A 23,118-nucleotide genomic window follows, 5' to 3' on the forward strand; every position below is an offset into this window, starting at 1 on the left:
TAAAAAAGATAAATCGACATTTTTAGAGGGCATTCAAAATTTCCAAAGAATTTTATCGCACAAACGATCAAAATACCTCATTGGATTGGCAATGTTCCAAATATACTTGCAATCATGTATAAATGTAGGAGAAGGTCTCGGGACTTAAGAGAGGGTCTGGAACTCATCCCTTCCAAATCCTAAATTTTAGGTATGTCCTGACACTTCTTATTCAGATTATCAAACAAAATTGTTTATTTTGTCATTGGGTCCCAGCGGAAGAAATTTCTTACGTTCGTACCTGCATGCAATGTACGTCTAGCTTATATAACTATCGCCTCTATTAACGCATTCTTGCATTACATAGCCACTTGAGGCCAACAAAACCGCATATAATCGTCCTCCATCACAAATCTAAGAAATAATGTTTTTTTTTTTTAATTTCAATCCAAAAAATCCTATTTTATATCCACCATATTTTTTTAGCAACATATTACTTTTAATGCCTTTCTAAAAAAGTTTCAGTATCTTATAAGCGATGTAGATAACTTCGAAGACGATGTCCGAAGAAGGAGAAGATGAACACTGTATATGTGTTCGAAATATCCAGTTAAATAATTTTATATTTCACTGTCAATAAAAAGGTATCATCCCTATTTTGAACTGTTTTACTTTCGTAAAAGCGATGGGCATGATTGTACCAAATACACACAGTAGATGGGCATCTTAGCGTCAGCCTCTTTACGAAATCTCATGATTTTCATAATTTTTTTCAATAATTTACTAAAATTTTAGTTAAAAACTAGAAGTGTAAAGATAATTTAAGTTAAAAACCATAAAGCATTTTTTTAGGTTTAATATATTCGGAACGAACTTTTCAGTATGTTATTATCTTGTATTTAATCAACATTAAAATACAATTTAATGTGGTAAGTCCTTAATCAATATCCGTAATATTGTTTCTTTATGTATATAATATAACTCTGAATTTAATTAGTGTATCTTAATTTAAGTCTATATGTTTTTCTAAAGGAGTCTCCTGGTGGGAACTTACTTTAAACATACCATAGTTAAAATAGTCAATTATCATATCAACAGTGCGTACTTGTCATTGGAAAGCTCTTGAATTCAGTTGTTAGCAAAACAGGTGTCCATTTATTCCTTATTTTTTCACAATTTTACAATTTCTAAGAATAATATGTCCTTTAACTATGTAAAAACTTCATTGGATATTTTGTATTTTAGACCCCAACAATTGAGGTTAACTTAAAGCCCGGAAAGCCAAGACATAAACGAACTATTGGGCTAAGCTGTGACGAAAATTCAGAGGAAACGCGATGCTGCAAATTCCCTTTAACCGTAGACTTCGATGAACTGGGCTGGGACTGGATAATTGCACCAAAGAGATATGAAGCTAACTTTTGTGCAGGGGAATGCCCTTTGGCATTCCTCCAAAAGTTCCCTCATTCACATATTGTGCAGCAAGCTAACCCACCAGGGACATCTGGCCTGTGTTGTGCCCCACGCAAGTTGTCGTCAATAACCATGCTGTATTTTGATAATGACTTTAATATTATTTATGGACTTTTACCAGGCATGGTGGTCGATCGATGTGGATGTTCTTAGGTTTGCGCTTGTGAAGGAGCTTGTGCTAGGTTTGCGCGTGCGCTTGTGAATATTTTTGTTTGTAAATACCATACCAAAGATATACTAGGTATCAGTGCAAATCTACCTCTTTCAGTGAGTATTTGAATATTTTACCAGTGTTTCCAAAAACTATTTTCTAAAGAAACAGCGACCTAGCCATGACGATCGTTTGGAACCTTCATCCTTCTTAGTGGAGCAGCATCATATACAAATTTTCAAAAACTAAGAAGTTTAAGATGACAATAATGGCTTAAAAAGACTTTCCTGAATTGGCTGTTTGGCTAAATGGTGAAGCTGGCTAAAATTTGGCTGAACCATGATCCTTTCAAGTGAAGTAACGGCATTTATCAATTTTTGAAGATTGTAGCATTTAAAAAGCCATTAATGGCTAAATGAAGACTTTCCTGAATTGGCTGTTTGGCTAAATGGTGAAGCTGGCCAAAGTTTGTCTGAACCATGATTTTTCCTAGTGAAGTAACATTATTTAGCAATTTTTGAAAATTGAGCAATTAATGGCTAAATAAAGACTTGGCTAAATTGGCTATATGGCTGAATGGCGAAATTAAGTGTCACGTTATAGCCATCGAGGTAGGAAACTCTGGCCTTGTCAAGAACACAGCCAAGAGAGGATAATGACACATTTGTATCTACTACTGACAAGCCATATCAAATTTTTGAATTTTTTTATTATTATTTTTCCTGATGTTCTTTGAGTTCGGCTACTCAATAGATAGGACTTGGAAATAGTAGGAGAGGTGTTCTTTGAGATAGTGTGTGAGAGACACCTATAGAGGTGTGGCTCTATAACTTTGAATACCAAGCAAATAGAAAATCGAATTATCTGTGATCCCGTCATTTGGCTTTTGACTCTGGTGATTATAGAATGAGTCGCTTTACGGAAAAATCAATTGTTGCGGATGAGTTTCGGCAATGGACTTTTGTTTTTGAACGTGTTGTTAGTTTAGATTTAAAGTTTTGTACAGTATCTGTTGATTTTGTTTTATTGTTGTGAATTATGTTAGATATATATTTTCTTTCCTTTTTTCTACTGTTAATAAATGATTTTGAAATGGAAAATAGGAATTCATACAATAAAAATTTCAAAATATTTTATAAACTCCTTTTTTATTAATAAGACTTTGTGAAACTAATTCCAATAGCAAATTAAAAGCAATATCTAATTGCGTTTAATTTAAATTATTGAATACGAGAGTTTAACTCCTATGAACATAAATTGTTTTTGCTAAAAAGAAATACGAAATTATATATTTATTAAAAAAAAAAATACCAATTACTGTTAAAAAAGAAACCATATTTCTCATAGTTTTGATAACAAGTTAAAAAAAAAACTCAAAATGTGAATTATTATCTTCATTACTACTTTTCTTATAATTTAAAGGCATGGCTTATGGGAAGAGCTGAGGGGGTCAGAAGTCCTCCCCAAGCCTGTAAAACTATATGAAATACGCTAGTTTATTCTATAGTAGATATAGAAAGACTGCTTTCAAGAGAAAAGCTTTGAATAGATTGGGATGGAGGAGGAGCATGCGCAACTATGTTGACCTTGACGCTGCAGCCTCGAAGCGATTTGGTGCTGCGATGTGTTGTCGGCAGTAGTAGTAGTAGAAAATGCAATTTTTTTTTGTTAAAATAATGTTTTTTGACCTGTTTATTATTGCAATTAATGGATAAAAGGTGTAAAATTGCATCTCTTGTTAAAATTGAGAAGTTGCATAGCGTCGTTTTATCATTTGTCAGCTTAAATTTTAATGATGTAAAGGGGGACATAAATTAATTTTTTGAATTTTTGAGCTTTACTCCATACCTAACTTGGTTTAAAGGGAGCGGGGGGATAAAGGCTGGATATTGTGTTAGGAAACTCACCCAATGTCAGGAATAAGGGTGAAATTTGACAATAGATGACATCTTAGGGTGTCAGCTGTTTTTCTGAGAGCTAAATTATGAAGGGGGGGGGAATATTGGTAATCGGGGCTGAATTAGGAATCAAAATCAGAAAGAGGTAAGGACTAAATTTTGAACAATAGACATCACATAACATTTCAGATTTTTTGTAGTACCAAATTTTTAGCACCAGATCAAAAATTTCCTTGATAATCTTGTGACAAAGCTGGGGTCTAATTTTACAAATATTAATTTTGCAAGTATAATCAAGCGAAAATGGATTTGAATTTCTTTCTTTAGACCCTCTCGAAGTCAATTCCCTTCTTCTTGCTTACTTTCGCTATAGAGCTTTTTTTTGGCATTTTTTTTTTTTTTGAGCATTTAGGTTTAAGCCAGAAGCTACTTACATTTATCTGCTGAAAATTAACCTAAAAAGAGCGAATGTAAAAGCAAATTGGCAACATCAAATTTTCCAGAAAAGTTTTTGAACATTGACTTTTTAAATTTGTAATAAACAGGACAAATAAAAACGGTTCTAAGTCATTAGTAAGATGTATTTTTGAAATTTTGAAAATTTAGATTCTGGGATGAATGCCATATGAATATTTTGGATAAATCTTTTTCAACTCTGAGGCTATGTCACCAATTGAAAAAAGTCTATCTTGTATCATGCTAGTGAAAGGACTTGGTTTCAAGGGCATATCTTGGATTTTTTTTTCAAGAGGAGGGCATTTTTTCGAAGAGGGAGGGTACAAAAACATTTTAAAAAAAACGTGTCCAAATTTAATTTACATGTATATTTGTTACGTTTTAAAAGCTGGACAAAACTTTGATGGGGTTCGAACCCATTAACCCCCTCATCCAAGGATAGTATGTTCTAATGGGTGTAAATTCAATTCATATATATATTAACAAAAGTTAACATTGACTACAAACATTACGCAAATCCTAAACATAGTTACCCCCGTTTTTTAAGAACCCAGCACAACGATGCTCTTGTTTTATATTGCTTCATCATACAGAAATGACGCCATCTTAAAAGAAGATGGCGTCATTTCACTTCATCGCTATCGCCGAAGCTTCGCGGGCTTCATTATAGATCACTAAGAACGAATTTCTTTTTTTTAAAGGACGGAATTTTACGTTTCATCAGTAAGAAATTCCTGCACCCAACGTGCAATAGTTTCTTGAAATTTTGTTTTCTAGACACACATTCACAAGAACAAGAAATCAAGAAAGGCTAATGCATTTTATGCACTCGTAACCACAGTTCCCCCAATCTGAAATTTCAAAATTTACATTGATTAAATGGTGCAAAAATAAATACTTTATGTTTCTTTTATGTATAATCATATTGCTATCAATTCAATTTAGCATTATATGAACTAAATTTGTTATTTCTTCATCTGATTTTATTTCAACCCCTTAGTTGCTAGTGCTTGATTTTAACGTGCAGTCTTTTTATTAGAAATTTTGTAGAAGAAACGAAATTAATAAAGATTAGAAATGCCTATTTATTGTAATTTTAGAGAAACTTTAAATTAAATTATTCTTTGCGTGTAGTTTAAAGAAAATATCTGATCTTATATGATGAATAGTTGATTCTATCATAGGCTATGTATGTCCTATTTCTCATGTAGGCTGATCGGTTAACTTAAATGTGGTCAATAATCAAGTGGTCTATATTCAAACCTTTGAAGGTTCATTATATTCATTATATTTTATATAATGAATAATTGATTCTATCATAGGCTATGTACGTCCTATTTCTCATATAGGCTGCTCTGCAGTGTTGCCAACGCTTTGGAAGAAAAAGTACCGCAAAACGTCCTTAAATTGTAACACTGATAAAAAAAAATTACCATATCTATTTTTTTGCTTGTTGTGCTACGGGCAAGACGAAAATTTTTTTTCGCAACGCACAGCACGTGGATGATCGGGAAATTACATTACAATAAAGAGAACAAAGTATCAGACATCTTATTTCAAAGATATCAGATATCTTCTTTCAAAGATATTTGGGAGACCTCCTTGCCCCTGCAGAGACCATTTTGGTGTCACTCCTCCAACTAGCTGTTCACCTATTTTGTACTTACTGTACAGATGACTGTGCTCCTTCATGCTATAGTATGACCTCAAGAGGCCAACAACAGGCACTTAAATCAACGTGTAAAGGAAAACTTGAAACTCTAGAAGAGAAAACAAATAAAAAACTACAATTCCCTCCTTTCGCTGCCTCCTGACGCCTAGTTAGATCTTATTGTACCATGTTGTACCACATTTTTTAAAATGTACCAGGAAATTTGTGATTGTACCAGAATGTACCTTTAGTGGTGGAATGTACCCAAATGGTACAATTGTACCGCTGTTGGCAACCCTGCTGCTCGGTTAGCTTGAATGTGATCAATGATCTAGTGGTCTATTATCAAACCTTTGAAGTCAGCATTTGATTTAGCATTCTTTAACAATTCAACATCGAATTAATTCAATGTAGTTAGTTATTTGTGAGTCTCTCCTAAATGATATGCAACTTTACTTTATGGGAAGTAAATTAAGACAAATCGTAATGAGAAAAATTGTTGAAGTGGCAAAGACAGTTAATTGAAATCTGATTGTTTTAATTGGTTAAGTGGAAATTTATGCAACTAAACATATATAAAGCATATATCGAATTAATATCCTGTATAATAGCTTATGTCGTTTATGGTTTATATCGAACTCATTAGATAAAACTATTGTTTGTGTGTCTAAGACCATATATAACTATGCTTGGTGAGAAATAAATAAAGAAAAATTATCAATAAAGAAAAAAAGAAAATAAAGAAAAAAGAAAAATCATTGAAGTGTCAAAGATAGTTAATTGAAATCTGATTGTTTGAATTGGTTAAGTGGAGATTTACACAACTAAACATGTTTAGTTGTCTGAGGCTAGGTAGGTAAATATTTCACAAATGGGGTTCGATTTCAAGATACCAGTTTCATTGAAATATATTAATGATATATTAAGATATCTTCGATGAGATCTCCTTAACCCTGTCCACATGCCCTGTAAGTTCCAGCCAAAGGGGGAGGGGGATTTTTCGATTTAAGGTATTACATGTTGCTACTGAAATCGTATCCAGGGGTAAGGGGGAGATACAGAGTTGGACCCCCTTCCTCTCAAAATTGTTGTCCGACTCGTGAAAATGTAACAAAAATATATATATAAACAAATATTTGATGCGTTATCAATTCCAGTTCCCCCCCCCCCAACAAAAGTACCTGGTGTTCCCTTGATTGCTACAGTTGATCTTCAGATATTTCGACTTCAATAAGGTCTTCTTGCTAATGTCTGCATGGCTACAACTGACAAGCCTATCAAAGACAAATCAAGTTTGGACCCATTTTCAGGCAATAGAAATAGAAACAGCAATGCTAGTTTCAAATGTTTTCCTGTACAGGGGTCCACCTTGTCTAGAAACTTTAGAATTTAAATTTAAAACCAATCGGAGATTTGAAATTTAGGATAACGTTTTTGTGTGCCCCGAATTTCTATTTTATTTTTTTTTATTTTTTTTTCCTTTTTTTGGTCTGGAATGATCAAAAACAGTATAAGTCAAGTAAATGGGCTGGACAAAGGTATTATGATTTCCAACTGATAGAAAAAGCTGTTAGCCCATTTTCGGGCGAAAATTCTTTGATCAGGTTTGTCTGTACATGGAGCTCTTGTTGACGCAAAAACCCATGGGTATGAGGTTCAAGTTTTGATATAGTGTTTGCTCTTTTTCGTACAAGTCAACATTTCAGAAACAAGAACGTTTGGTACTCTTTTCTATCCCCCTGTCCTAAACATTTAAATCCCTTCTTCCCCCAATTTCACCCCGAAAAGTTAATTTGATTCATATTGTCGTTCCTGATACATTTCAGGTTCTCTAATTTCAGTGGTCTTGGTGCATATACTGTCTTTCAAATTACCTCACTACTTCACCACGACTAGATTCAAAGTTTCACTGAAGCTCATAGTGCTAATACTGGATTGGTAACACACATCTGTTGGCCCCACATACCCTCTTCCTAACATAAAATTTGAAGCCCTTTACCCTCCTTCTCCTCCAGGATTATAGTGTCTTTCCGCGTGCATTGCTATCTTGCCGAGAACAAGATTCTAATTCCACAGGGATTTGTGGTGCAAAAACTGATTTAAAAATTAGACACCTAAATCCTCAGACCCTTCCTCTTTGTCGCATCTCCCAAACTCAACAATTGAGATCCTCTTGTCCCCCACCCCAGCCTAAATTTCCTGAAAGTTTCAACCTGACCCCAAAGACGTTCCCAGGATCTTGCAGATATGTCATCTGGATCATCTAGCAAGAGTATCCGTCGGCTTATCTCACCACTTAATCAGGAGCGGGTTAAAGGTCCTTTAGGAACTTATAGTGAATAAACAGTTTTTTTGTTTTTTTTTAGTCCTTCTCCCCTTGGCGATCCTTCCAATTCAAAATCCAAGCTCTATTTGGCCAACCTAACTCTCCCTGAAAATTTTACATTAATGCCTTGCGTCGACCCGTACCTGAGATGTTGCTGATATACTACAAACAATAAAGAGAGATAAAACTCAAAACAAAAATTAAAAATAAAAATTAACCCAATTTAAGAGTGTCTTTTGAAAAATGTCTTTTGAAAAGGATTGTTTCGCAACAGAATAGTTAACTTAGTTTCAATTTTTAAAATTTTTTCTCAGTTGCTTTGATGTTCTCATTGAAGTAACTCTACTAGCTTCTTTTTCCTACGTGGATCAATAGTGAAAATTATATTTATTATTATTATTGGTGGTTTTATTTGTTTTCAGTTTAGTGTTTTTTTTTTTTTTATCTTGTGCTGAGGACGCCTAGTTTAGATACAGGCAAAATATCCGCGTTTTTTCTCTCTACTGGCCGCAGTCTTGTTTGAGGTTTTTTTTTTAGTTTTATCTCTCTTTGTTGTTTGTTGTCATGGCTGGCCAGTTCGGTTTAAGAACTTTCATGCTGATATACTATTTGATATTATTGTCAAAATGTTTAGGTGGACCGGAGAGAAATTTTTTTAGCCCGTCTCCCCTTTGCGCAACCTAAAGGTTTGAAGCCAATCACGTTCCATAGTCGAGGCAATGCTTATTGAAAATTTCAAACCAATTGAAAAAAGAGTTTTAAAAGCCGTTTTCAGTTCCCTTCTCGGTGATCTTGTGTCGAAGCTAAAAAAGTGATTTTATCCTTCTACGATTTCTGTTTAGGGGGATCTAGAATTTCCCAAATTTTGGTTGCCAAGGCCTACTAAACTAAAAATAGTTTGAAGTTGAATAACAATTGAGCACTTTTTTTTACCTGATTTCTTAGGGGGGAGGGATGCATTCCCCAAACTAAAAGTATTTCTATGCATTAGGGTTACCAATAGTTTTCTAACGCTAGAGGCAGTGTCCTTGAGGGTAGCAATTGAGTATATAAAATTATTTTACCCCCTTTTAACTCTAGATGCTCTCTTATTTTTCAGTTGATTTTTTAAACTTTAACAGTCGTTGCATATTTCAAATTTTTATTGATTTATTATAGACTTCCAATAAATGCGAATTTTTCGCATAAAACCTTCTTTACTTTCTTATATATTTTGCTCCTTTTTTTGTGGTAATTTTTCTTACTGATGATATAAGTTCATTAAATTTTTGCTGTAACACAAAATATATATTTCCAAAATATATTCAAAATTAAAATATACTTTGATTCTTTTTTCTACGGATCTAAATTTCTCTAATCGACCTTTTGTTGTTCTTTTATTTAGATATTTTATTTTTACAATCATTATCTTTTATTGCTTTTTTTTCAAAAAATGCAAGTTTGGCAAGGTTTGTAACTCAGAGCTTTTGAGTGAGTGAAACTCAATTTTATTATCCTCGAACCCGGTTGATATCAATTTTTATAACTTGTAGAAGGTTCGTTGAGTTAGTACAAGTAAGGCATTTATGTAAGGAATTTTAAGTTATGTTTCTAGTTTGAGATATACTCTGGGCTCAGTTATATTTGCTAAATATGTAGCACTGGTGACCAGTTTTTATATTTTATATATATTTATTTGTTTATCTAAAAATAATATCCTGTATTTGCTTTTCCTTTAAAGCTATTTGGTTTATTTCTCTCTTATATTCTAAAAGGCTCTCACAGTTTTCTCTTTCAAACAGTTCGTGGTAACGAACTGTAATAAGGAGCGACCCGACTTAATAGTAACCGAAACTCTAAAAAATGGAATTTAGATACCAATAGTTACATCAAAAGAATTGGATTTTAATGCTGATGTTAAATATACAAATTTCATCAAGATGAGTTATACCCATCAAAAGTTACGGGCCTGAGAAAATTTGCCTCATTTTAGAAAATAGGGGTAAACACCCCCTAAAATTCATACAATCTTAACGAAAATCACAATATCAGGTTCAGCGTATCAGAGAGCCTTATTGTAGAACTTTCAAGCTCCTATCTACAAAAATGTGCAATTTTGCATTTTATGCCAGAACACAGATCACGGATGCGTGTTTATTTGTTTTTTGTTTTTTTTTCCAGGGCTGATCGTATCGACTGAGTGGTCCTAGAATCTTGCAAGAGGGCTCATTCTAACGGAAATTAAAAGTTCTAGTGCCTTTTTAAGTGACCAAAAAATGGAGGGCACTTAGGCCCCCTCCCATGCTCATTTCTTTCCCAAAGTCACCAGATCAAAATTCTGAGATAGCAATTTTATTCGCCACAATCGAGAAACCTAATAAGGACTGCAAGTTACAAACTTTGACCTGTATTTACATATAGTAATGGTTACTGGGAAGTGTACAGACGTTTTCAGGGGGATTTTTTTGGTTTATGGGGGAGATTTAAGGGGGGGGTTACGTGGGAGGATATTTCTATGGAAAGACTTCTCATGGGGGAAGAGAATTTCAATGAAGGAAACGCAGGATTTTCTAGCTTTATTTGAAAAAAACAATGAAAAAATCAATATGAAAAGTTTTTTTTTAAGTTTTTTCTTTTGTGCATAATTTAACTATTAGATTCGGTGTTTGGGCTTTTTATATAGTGTGAATATTTAACTAATATATTTTAGTTTATGTTTAATGTATTATTCAAAAGGAGGATCCTATTGGGAGCTTATTTTAAACTGATGACAATTAGAATATATGATCCTCATATCAACAGCGCATGTTTGTCAAAGAAATTTTCGAATTTAACTTTTAACAAAATAAATGTCCATTCATTTGTTATTTTCTGGATACTTTTACAATTCTACTAAACCAAACTTTTACTTTTACTTTTACTAAACTAAAACAAACTAGAAACTTGTATAAAATACTTGTATTTTACACTTTATATTAATTATTTATTAATTTATTTATTAATTATCTATTATTATTATTATAAATATTAATTATAATTTATTTAATTACACTTTATTTATTAATTATTTTTATTTATACAAATTATTGTATAAATATACTTGTATAAAATACAAGTGAGTTTAAAAATACTCACTTGATTTTGTTTCATTTTAGACCCCAGCGATTGAGGTTAACTTTAACCCTGGCAAGCCAAGACGAAAAAGAGCTATTGGGCTCAGCTGTGACGAAAATTCAAAGGAAACACGATGCTGTAAGTTCCCTTTAACCGTAGACTTCGAAGAACTTGGCTGGGATTTTATCATATCTCCACAGAGATATGAATCCAACATCTGTGATGGAGAGTGTCCTTTGGCATTCCTCCAAAAGTACCCTCATACGCATATTGTGCAGCAAACTAAGCCCTCACGGAAGGGGGGGCCATGTTGTGCACCACAAAAATTATCGTCAATAACGATACTTTCGTTTGACACTGAGTTTAATATTCTTATGACAGTTGTGCCAAACATGGTTGTCGATAGATGTGGATGTTTTTAGGTTTGCCTTTTGAAAGACCAGTTTTTCTATGTCAATAATATACAAAAGATAAATTAGGTATCTGTGCAAATCTACCTCTTTCAAGGTTCCCTGTGGTATTTCAGGTATTTAATCAATAAAATGAAAGTTGTCAGGGTTGTCTTCCAACACATTCAAGAAAACAAGAGAGATTAATCTCCTAAAATTCCAGGGTTTAATTTTATTAATTTACGACTGTAACGACTTTTTGAATGCCAATCAAAGAGTATGCCAAAAAGAGAAGCCAATAGCCCCACCTTATTAAAACCTTATTGGTTTTATACGAGGCTATAAGTCAGGAAAAAGAATGAAGCATAAACCACGCCTTATTGGTTCTGCTTTGTGAAATTTTCGCCCAATGATAAGAGTAGAAAGTTTTAGAACTAGAAGGTTTTTAATAAATAGTCTTTATTCTCCTTGTGGTTGAAGTGCTTCCTCAGTTGCTGCTTAGAAATTTCCTCTAAAAAATCATTTATGGTTGTTGCTTGTGGTTCGTTGTAATGTGGTATCCTGTACAATATACTAAATGTATGTGTTTACATAAACTGAAATTATTGGTGTAAATTATTACGGAGTAAAAACATTTACCATAACAATTCTAGGTTGTTTATTTAGTTTTGATATTGAATGCAAATAATTTAATCACCAGAAACTGTTTATAGTTTCAATTGTCGTTTATATTGGTTTCTCCGGTTTTTCATACTATATGCGTGATTAGGGTCACCTTTAAGAGGGTGTTACCCATGGAGAAAAAATGTTTGATCAAAACCTCAATCATTTCCCAAAAATTTGAGGTACCAAGGATATTAAAATGTAATGTTTATTGGGGCCTGGAACTATTTTTATCGATTTATGTCTAAGAACAATCGATCTTTTATTAAAAACCCAATTTCCGATTTTACCCAATCTCTTAAGCATATACAGCTATGTAATTTCCTCTTAACCAATGAAAAATTAAATTTTATTTTCACTGTCCTTGGTACTTGAAGAAATACATGCAGACATTTGACTTAAAAATTATATCTTACTGAGCTAACCCAAAATACATTCCACTACTAGCACACTGGCCAACTCGGCTCCTTTCTATCAAAGTCTGTTCAGACCTAAATTCTTCCCTCTTCCTTATAAGAAGTTCAAATTGACTTATTTCCTATTCTTTATTATTTTCTATAAACAAATTAGTTTCCTATAATTATAAATTCTATATATTCCCTATAATTACAAATTCTTTCTTATTTCTTAGCCCAAGGACTTCAGACTTTTTTATTAGGCCCCAAAAATTTGTACGACTATTACTAAAAACTCATTGGAGCAACAAGCCGCTTCAGGCTAACAGAGCTTCAAAAACTCAACCTCCATCTGGTTCTGTTCAAACTTCAATCATTACACCCTCCAAGCAAGTGTCACTTTTCCTTAACTATGTTTCAATAAGCTCATTTCGTCAGACTTGAGGATGACCTGCTTTATGGTTGCCGACCTGGTAATCTGTAATACATAGCACACCCACCCTAATCTTTCATTAGTTTTAGCCCTAGATAGTGGGACTGAAGAATATCTTTGTGCATCCTGTTGTTTCATACAAGGTCATTCTAACAAGTGACTGAAGCTGATCTTAGTCAGCTCATCTGGAAACATCTTCCTCGAACATCGAAATTGTCACTTGCCAGAGCCATAATTGAGCGCTATCATTACCATAGATTTCAGTGTGTTCACTTAACATCTATTGATAGAACTCAACACTGCTACTGTAACTTATTTTACTTAAAAGTAGCTAAAAAGACAAGAAGACAATTGATTGCCTTTTCAAGGGAGTTGTAATTGTTATATTTCTAGGTAACCGTTAGCTACTGTATATAATCTATGTACACAAAATGTTATCGGAAACTCGTATATTTGTACGTACTATCAAAAAGTGAAGTTCTTTGTTTCCATTTAAGACAATTTGTATCGACTGGAATAAGATGTGATTGCAATTGGCGTAAACACCTTCAAGACACTTATAATATCTGGAAGTTCCCATTACCCACTTCCCCGCAGATTAGGCTATAAAGAAAATGAGACACTAAAACATCTAAAGATAAAAGGTAATGCTGCGGAAATGCAATCAAAGAAATGCAGCGAAAAAGCAGCCGTCTATAGGTGCTGCTTTACGTTTAAACATCTAAATCTCCCAGTAGCAGCACTAGAACTCAAGTACCCCACCATGGGACCAGCAAATCTAAAAAAAGATTTACCTGGATGATTTTTGATTACCATGTGGTAGCACAGTAGACTGATACACTGTTTGGCATTATGGGTCCCGAGGTTCGATTCCCGCTGCTGCAAGGTTAGGCGACAGGGCTGCTATCTGTCTCTTTTAAAAAAACGCCACAACTGAAATGTCTATCTGATGCCTGAAACGCCATCTATGGCTCTCGAAGGCTTTATCCTTTTGAGTTATTCCGATTTTGAAGTCAACTAGAAACAATATGAGCTAATATACTTGCTTAAACCATCTTGACGGTATATAATTTCTAAGACTAACAACTTATCATTTCTAAGAATTTAATAGATGGAAGTATAGAGAAAAAACGGGCATAAATTTAAACAAAGGAGTGGAACAAAATGGAACAGTAAACCAACAAACTTCATATAAAAAAAATCCGAATATTCTGACTCCGTCAAAATACAGATTTTTCGGGAGCCTTTATCAACAGACAAAAAAATGAGTAAAGCTAGATTAAACACAACATATCAAGAAACAGAAAAACATAAAAAACAAATAAATAAAATTCACATTTCGGTAATTTCCAAAGATCACGGAAAATGGCCTGAATATGTTAGCAATCAATGCAATGCTAACACTAACATGAAACGTAAAAAAAAAAAAAAATTACGGAATAAATACAATAATAAATAAAGGAATAACTAAAAGGTAAACGAAAATAAGCAAAAATAAGACTCCAAATTGGTTTGGCTCTCCAATGATGGACTCCCCAATGATGATTGAAGATGAAGATCTGTAAAGGAAGCATCCGGAGTAAACCGCATTGATGCGGCATCATACATCTTCTTCACATATTCAAAAAAAAAAACAATTTTATTTTGTCTGATTTTATTTTAGCCGTTTTTATTTTTTTTTTATCCATGCACAACGAACTTTCCTCTCTGCCAAGCACTTGTAATTATTCCTTAATTATTATATGCTGTTTGTAATAAATGTTTCTGAGCCTTTTGCGAAAAAGAGGCCTAAATCGGTTTGTACCAGAAGGCCCCTATTTCAATGAAGGAGAAGAAGAAAACCGAAATAATATAAATTTTGTTTCCTTTTACCATCATCAATATTTGTGTTGTTCAAAACAGTACCTTTTGAGATACTGCATTCAATGTGTATTCCTGCTAGAAACAGTTCATGAGTTGACTTGAATTGTAAACTTTCCTCAGAGCAGTCTTACTAATATTATTTTATTTTGAAACAACTCTTTTGATTGAAAAAATTAAGAATAGGGCTCTGAAAACGTTCAAAAGATTGTTTTTTATAATTTGCTTGTGATAGATATCTGAAGAAATACGGAGTTTTGAAACATGGAATAACGATCAATCAGAACAACGAAATGAGATGTATTTTATTTATCCGTTGTCAATAGTAATTTAAAAAAAGATAATATAAAATTATATATTCGAAACAATAAAATATATTACGGATTCATTTCTTACGTAGAAAACTTCATCAAAAGACTTATGAAACAGTATCACAAAAACTGAAATCACAAACTAAAATCACAAAACCACAAAAATTGAAATCTAATCACCTTTACATTAATATGTCAGAAGTAGCTCTGAGCTCTTGTGAGCATAAATAAGCCACTTAGTTTTGAAGTACTTAAATACAGCTTTATTTTGTAAACATTAGAGACTATATAGGCGACTTTTCTAAGATAAAATTAAAATAACAAAAATCCAAAAAAAGAGAATTTAATGAAAAAAAATTAGAGATTTGACTCAAATTTTGTCATCTGACATATTTTAAAAATAAGCACAGGCTATTAGACTTATTGGCTATTTTATAGCGTTATTGAATAAAAGAAACAAGTTTTTTTTTTAACTGAAAGTAAGGAGCGACGTTAAAACTTAAAACGAACAAATATTATTCCGCATATGAAAGAGGCTGTCCCCTTAACAACACCCTGCTCTTTATGCTAAAGTTTTTTATTGTTTTAAAAGGTAGAGTTGTGAAAAAGAGTCAAACTTCAGCGTAAGGAGCGAGGGGTTGAGGAGGGGACAGCCCCTTTCATATACAGAATAAATTTCTGTTCGTTTTAGGTTTTAATGTCACTCCTTACTTTCAGTTAAAATTATTTGTTTTTTTAAAATAACGTTATAAGATAGCCGAGAAGCCTAATAGCCTTTGGGGCTAGCGAAATAAGTTTTAGCTACATTTGTTACTTAAATACATTTAATTACATTTTTAAAAACAAATTTATATACATAATTTATAATTTATAATTTATATACATAAACACATTTATCTTATCATAATATCTTTTACGATAAGATAAGATAAGTTATTGGAATCAGCTCTGAACTATTTTATATCAAGTTTGATAATAAAAAGACCAAGGCCAATGGTTCTACCGTGACATTTCAAATTTCAAACTAATTGTAAATAGTAAATCAATAATAACGTTTTTTCAATTTTAACACCTCCACCCCCCCCCCCCCCCCAAAAAAAAAGTGTGATCCAGTCAAAACATCAATAATCAATTAAAGATTTTTTTTTTATGAAGCCCGTCTAGAGTTTGATGAGACTCTGTAAGTGACAGCTCATCTGAAGGAACAGTCTTCAATAATGAACAATAAGCGTGTTTTTTTCGTTTTTTTTGCAGGAGTCAGTAATGGGGAATAGAATCAGAAATAGCAAAGATTAGTGGATTTACTAATGTCTTTTTAGAGAGAGAAATATTTATTTCAACGAAAATAGCGTTATAAAATAGCCAAGAAGCTTAGAAGCCAGTGGGGCTAGCGCTTACTCAATATACCTTTTCAATAAATATAAAACCAATGGGGATATTTTTGTGATTGCATGAGAGGGACATCTATAAAAGGACTTGGACCTTGGAACTAAGAATACCAGTCGATTTGAATCATTTAGTAGTCATATCATTTGACTTAGTAGTCATATCATATCATTGACATTAGTCATATCATTTGACTCTTTTGGTGTTAGATCGAACTAAAAATATTTAGCAATTTTGTTTAATGTCCAATTGTTGTAATTCAATTTTAGAATTGGAGTCTTTTCCAAAGTAGCTTTACTTTATATTTAAAGAGTTTGATGGTTGAAGCATCTGACAGTCCAATAGAATTAAAAAAAAAAAAAAAAATTTAAGAATTATTTTCTTATGTATAAAATTTATGATTTCTTAAACCATATTGGTCTGCCGTAATATAAAGAAAAACGAACAAAAGTGGACTTTTTAAGGCCGAACGAAAATACTGAAAAAGCACAAAACGAATATTTCAAAAGGACAACAGCCTCTCTTTTTCAGCGCGAACAGAAAAATATTTAAGGAAAATTTCAAAAAAGACAAAGGAAAAACCAAAGACATATGTGTCCCATTTTGTTCTTTTTCTTGTATAAAATTTATCAAAATGAAACGACATCATAAAAACTGATATTAAATTGCCTTTATGTTAAAGTGTTGGAAACAACTCTGAATACATATGAGTATAAAGTTCAAAAAATGAAGAAAATGGCAAGGGCACTAATTACCACAATAAAAGTATATATTTAGTCCATGTTTTGTATTTTTAAGAGGAGAAAATTTTTGTTTAAGACCCAGGAACACTACGTTATTAGAAAGATGGCGATGATTTATATATCTGAATCAAAAAGTGGTCACTTCATTTTTTTCGGGGGGGGGGGGAGGGGTAATTTTATTTACAAATAAAAGAGATTTTTGGACTTTGGTGAGGATTCAAATGTTTCCTTTGACTTTCAATGTTTGAGTTTGTTTTCCATACCTCCCTAGTTTAAGCTTAAATAGTTTCTATGATAAAACTTGTTTTTGTTTTATTACCTGTTTCAAAGTATGTAAGAGTTATATATTGTTTTGTTTTTCGGTTACCAATAAATGTTCTAAAAAAGACAAAACATAATTTATATATATTGAAAATCACCGAAACACAAACAATTTTTTTTTGTATTTATGAATTTTTATCAAAAGGATTTGTACGACGCCATTTTAAAAGACAAAAACCGCTGGGCTCTTATGAACTTAATTTTTTTTAATGACAAATTATTAAAATTACTTATTATCACAAGAAAAAATATCTTTATAACTCATTAGAGAAATGAATGGAAATGTTTAATTAAAAATAATTTTTTTTTTAATTTTAATCTAAATTATTGAGGACCTATGTGACTATTGTTCACTCATAAAATACATTTTAGAAATAGTTTCAAAGCATGCTTTTTGAGAATGTGTGTGAGAGACATCTACTGAAAAGTTTGGCATTGCACCCTGGAACGCAAATCTGCTAGATAATTAAATCGATTAGTCTTGACTTTGGTGATCTTGTATAGATTTTAAGAATATTTTTCAACTTTGCTGAACATTCAGCTATTGTAATCTGCCATGTGTCCTTAATTTAGAGTTAGAGAGTTTGATAAATGAAGGATTTTATTAGAAAATAATAAAATATTTTTATAAATTCATTTTTTTTAAACGAACCTCTTCGAAAGGATGTATAAATGGTATTATAAAAGCCTAAATCTGACTACCTTTATAATAAAATGCTGGAAACAACAACTCTGAACTCATATGAACATATGAAATGAAGAAAGTGGAAAGGGCTCTAATTTTCGCAATAAAATTATACCTATTCGAATAATTTTTGAATATTTTTGACGAGGAATATTAATAACATAATAGGTTGCGCAATAATTTTGAGATAGCTATTTTGTTCAACATAGTTAAAAGGTCTAGTAATTGTACTTTTAAGAATGACGTCCCACCTATGTAATGACGTCCACATAATGTAAGTTATGCCGTGGGGGAATATAAGGTTTTTATGAAAAGGGTGGTCATATAAACCACAGAGGGAGCTCATTGGTTTGGAAATCAGAAGTTCTAGTGCCCTTTTTATATAGTCAAAAGTGATTGGAGGGTATGCAGCTCTCTCCCCCCCCCCCCAACGCGATTCATTCTCAAACGCATCAAACCAAAATTTTGGGATAGACTTTCTTAAGCATAGTTATACCCCGGGGGCATTTGAGATTTTAGAGAGAAGGTGGTCGTATAAAGTTCGAAGGGGCACGTTGGACTGGAAGTTGAAAATTCTTGTACTCCTTTCATTAGTTAAAGTGATTGGAGGGCAAACAGCCCCTCCATATGGCCCATCAGTTCTCTAAGCCCATCTGACCAAAATTTTTGATAGCCATTTGTTCAGCGTAGTTGAAAGGTCCAGTAATTATGTCTTTAAGGATGTCAATTCCCTCATACGCTCAGGGTAAAGGTTGTAAGTTATGCTCCTGTGGGGTATATAAGGTTCTTATGGAAGGGGTGGTCGTATAAGCTTTGGAGAGGGCTCATTCGATTTGAAATCAGATAAGTTTTTGAGCCCTTTTTAAGAGTCAAAGTGATCAGTGGGCAACTAGACCCCTCTCCTTACGTCTTATTTTGCCCAAGTGGATCTGATAGAAATTTCGAGATTGTCACTTGTTTAAAAAAAAAGTCCAAAGCTCACATAGCAAGGCTTTTGAGATTGCCACAGCCCCCCAGTGTCTAGGGCCGAGGGTTGCAAGTTATGCCTATGAGCATATAAGGTTCTTATGGAAGGGGTGATCATGTAAACTTAGTTCTATATATAGGTTAGGCTAATAGGTAAAAACTATAAAGTTCTAGCTCCTCTTTATGAGTTGAAAGTAATAGATGGTAGCTATACCCTCTTCCCTGACATCCTCTTTTCCCCTAACACAGCTCATCAAAATTGTCAGATTTAACATACAGTATACGTTATTGAGAAAGGTATGAATGTTTGAATTTTACTTTCGAAAATGACGTAGGACAATCAGGTCTCCGTTGGTAGGAGTGTTGAACTAAACCAAATTACGGGGAATGACTAAGTAGCCTATATTAATTTGGAACTTACAGGAAATGATAAGGGAGATGATCAAAAAGAGAATTTAATGCATGTTACCACTACTGCTACAACTTCCATCACTACTGCTGCTACTGCTACAATTAATTACCACACTATTCTATTTACAGTATTGAGGAAAAACTAAATCAGAAGATACTAAGGGCATGTACATTATCAAAAGACCGTATCTCATGAACGGATTTATGTATTAAGTTGGAAAATTCAGAGAAAACTTAAAGGGGAAGATCATGTGAACAAAAGGCAATATGTGCATGCTACTACTAATACTACTATTACTACTACATCTACTACTACGACTGCTTCTTCTTCAGCTAATATTGCTATTGTAACTATCTATAAGGCGATGAGCATTAGTATATACATACTAATTATATTAATTATAGTAAATAATAATTAATATGAATTACATTAATAATATTAATTATATTATTAATAATATTAATAATTATTTATTAATAATTAATAATAATTAATAATAATAAAAAATAATTAATAATTATTAATAATATTAATAATATTACATATTAATTATACTAATAATATACAAATATACGCGTTATCAGAAGGAAATATCAGCAGTGTCATAGCAATGACTAATTTGTATTAATTTGAAACTTTTGGGACTTGATGAAAGTATGTTCAACTGACCAAAAGATAATACTTTAATACTACTACTGCTACTATTACTACTCCTGTCACTATTAATACTATTGCTAGTAATAAGCTATTGCTACTATTGTGACTGCTATTACAACTATGCTTAGAGTATGAAGGTGAATTTTTTTGGTAATTTGACAGGGAAGGTAAATGAAATCACAACCCACCATCTGTATGCATTCTGTCAAAAGGGCGTAACAGCAATATCTTAGGAACAGTCTGGTGTATGAAGTTAAAACTAACAGGGCTTGTTGTGGGGATGTTGAACTACCCGAAAGAAAGTATTTGCATCCTAATGCTACTGCTTCTGCTACTATTACTATTACTTTTACTATTACTACTGTCACTAAAGCTAAGGATAATGCGATTAATTATACCACTGCTACTATACCTGATGGTACTATTACTGCTGCTACTAAAACTAATGATATTAAGGGGGAAAATTTCGGAAATATTGAAATTGAATGGACCTAAATTGAAACACACAATATTAGCAAAAATACAGGAAGGGTCGATGGTATTAAATTGAGACTTGTTGAAGTCTCTGAACTTACCTTTGAGGGTAAGTTGTTGTTGATTTTGGACTAGCCAGAAGGCACCATATGTATGCTATCAATATTACCACTACATGTACTGTAACTAGTTACGCTAATGGTATTCAGGTGAAACTAACAACGTATACTGAAGGAAAGTTTAAAGAAGCCAAAGGTGTTATGTGCATACTGCTACTTATGGTATTGCTGCTACTACAACTGTTGCTACTACGCAAGCTAAGGGTATGGATTTATATGAATAAGCTTTCAAGGAATATTTAGAAGAATATTGAACTAAATCAAAGCAAATTATGAGCATGTAGATTTTCAAAAAGGTGACAAGGCAGTATTTCCAGAACGGTGAAGTTAGACCTTTGAGGGTAAGTTGTTGCTGATTTTGGACTAGCCAGAAGTCACCATATGTATGCTATCAATATTACCACTACATGTACTGTAACTAGTTACGCTAATGGTATTCAGGTGAAACTAACAACGTATACTGAAGGAAAGTTTAAAGAAGCCAAAGGCGTTATGTGCATACTGCTACTTATGGTATTGCTGCTACTACAACTGTTGATACTACGCAAGCTAAGGGTATGGATTTATATGAATAAGCTTACAAGGAATATTTAGGAGGATATTGAACTAAATCGCCAGAAGGCACGATATGTATGCTAATAATATTACCACTACAGGTACTGTGGCTAGTTACGCTAATAGTATCAAGGTGAAACTTTAAGGGGACGTTTGGGGGGAGTTTTCCCTTTAAACAAAAAGACTACACGCGAACAGATTTTCAAAAGAGCATATTAGCATTTTTAAAGGAGCTAATCTGAGTGGAAACTTGAAAGCTTTAGTGCCTTTTTAAGAATCAGAAAGATTGGAGGGCAATCAGCCCTTCACCCAAGTCCATTAATCTTTCATGCACATCCAGTCAAAATTGTAGGATAGCCATTTTGTTCAGCATATTAGAACGGTTCAGCAGTTATGTCTCTAGGGATGTTTGGTATGTTAAGTCCCCACAATTATGAAATTTGCCCATTATACTTTAAAAACAAATGTTACTTTAAAAGTAAATCAAAGGCACTATGCTCATTGTTGCCATCAAGACACCTTACTAATATATTGAGAACGACTGGGAGTCTTAAGTTGAAACTTTCGGGGATACTACTATTACTACTTCTGCTCTTACAATTTTAATAAATCAAAAGAGCGTAAGTGTGCCCAGGTTGTCAAAGAGCATAGATAGAATATTTAGGGGATGGTATTAAGTTGTATTTTTCAGGTCAACTTGAGGAAGCATAAAATTAAATCACACAATACTATTTGTGTCAGGATTAAAAAATTTGAACAAGATTCTCCAACATGCAAATAGCTAATCAAAATTTGAATTCTTACAGAAATAACAGCCAAAAACATATAAAATATTGTTTCTCCAAGAAAAACACTATGCTTCTTATGCAGAATTTACAATGACTGCATTGACTTCAGTGACTTTTCTTGTTATTCAAGCCGAGGGACTGTAGCTTTCCTGAATACTTTTTTTTGTCTAGAGTAATTCTAACGATGTGCTTTCAGTTTAGATCTGACAGCATTTTTAGGGGGTTTCAGGTTATATTGTTTGGCAACTATGGGCCATGTTCGTCTTGCAACTACCATTCTACAGGAGAGCGGCCGAGAATATCAGCATTAACTTTATTTAATTTTTTTGTCAGCGGCTCTAAAATAACATAGATGCTTCTCATAAGCTGGAAGCACATTGTGTGTTTTGTGTATCTACATATGCTCTGAATAATTTATCTTAATACCCCATGCCATTCTTGAAACATTGCAGGAACATTCGACAGCATGGAATTCCATATTATCTTTTGTTTTAGATCGTTCTTTACCCCCCCCCCCCCATTGCACTTCCTGGCTGAAGGGCCTTGAGACTGAGATTAGCACCGCCCGTTTGGATTTTAAGGGTCTAGTCCCGTATTCTTTACCTTTTTTTTACCTTAACCCAAGGTTACAAAAGTCGAAACTGGCGGTGCTGGTCTCCGTCTCAAGGCCCTTCTGCTGTCAAATAAGAGTCAAAATTGTAACCCTAGGTTGAAATTTTACAGGATACCACTTTCAATACTTCTGTTCTGTTTAACAATTCCTTAGATTGATTTTTTCAAACTTGCCGGTTTTTTTAGACTTCGATTTCTTTTTAGATGAAAATCATAGCAAAACCACCGACTAATCAAACAATTCGTGGTAACGAACTGTAATAAGGAGCGACCCGGCTCAATAGTAACCAAAATTCTAAAAAATAGAATTTTGATGCCAATA

The 23,118-nt window shown here is 33.0% G+C and overlaps 1 protein-coding gene and 1 long non-coding RNA gene across 4 annotated transcripts in view; one reads left to right on the plus strand and one right to left on the minus strand.

The window, feature by feature from the left end:
* Positions 1–12,063, plus strand: part of LOC136031521 (growth/differentiation factor 8-like) — an 81,961-nt gene extending 69,898 nt beyond the window's left edge. Inside the window, exon 4 of one of the 2 annotated variants that reach the window (XM_065711193.1) lies at positions 1,225–7,661. In XM_065711193.1, the coding sequence (XP_065567265.1) occupies positions 1,225–1,605 (381 nt within the window). In that variant the 3' untranslated portion in view covers positions 1,606–7,661. Of the gene's footprint in view, positions 1–1,224; positions 7,662–11,068 lie in introns of those variants that run through there. The other variant, XM_065711192.1, reaches the window with a different exon arrangement.
* Positions 1–23,118, minus strand: part of LOC136031522 (uncharacterized) — a 77,312-nt gene that overhangs the window by 31,264 nt on the left and 22,930 nt on the right. For both annotated transcript variants that reach the window (XR_010618526.1, XR_010618525.1), the window contains exon 2: positions 13,702–13,924. This is a non-coding gene — a long non-coding RNA (uncharacterized LOC136031522). The remainder of the gene's footprint in view (positions 1–13,701; positions 13,925–23,118) is intronic.

This window comes from Artemia franciscana, chromosome 9 (genome assembly GCF_032884065.1).
Source record: "Artemia franciscana chromosome 9, ASM3288406v1, whole genome shotgun sequence".
NCBI classification, from domain to species: domain Eukaryota; kingdom Metazoa; phylum Arthropoda; class Branchiopoda; order Anostraca; family Artemiidae; genus Artemia; species Artemia franciscana.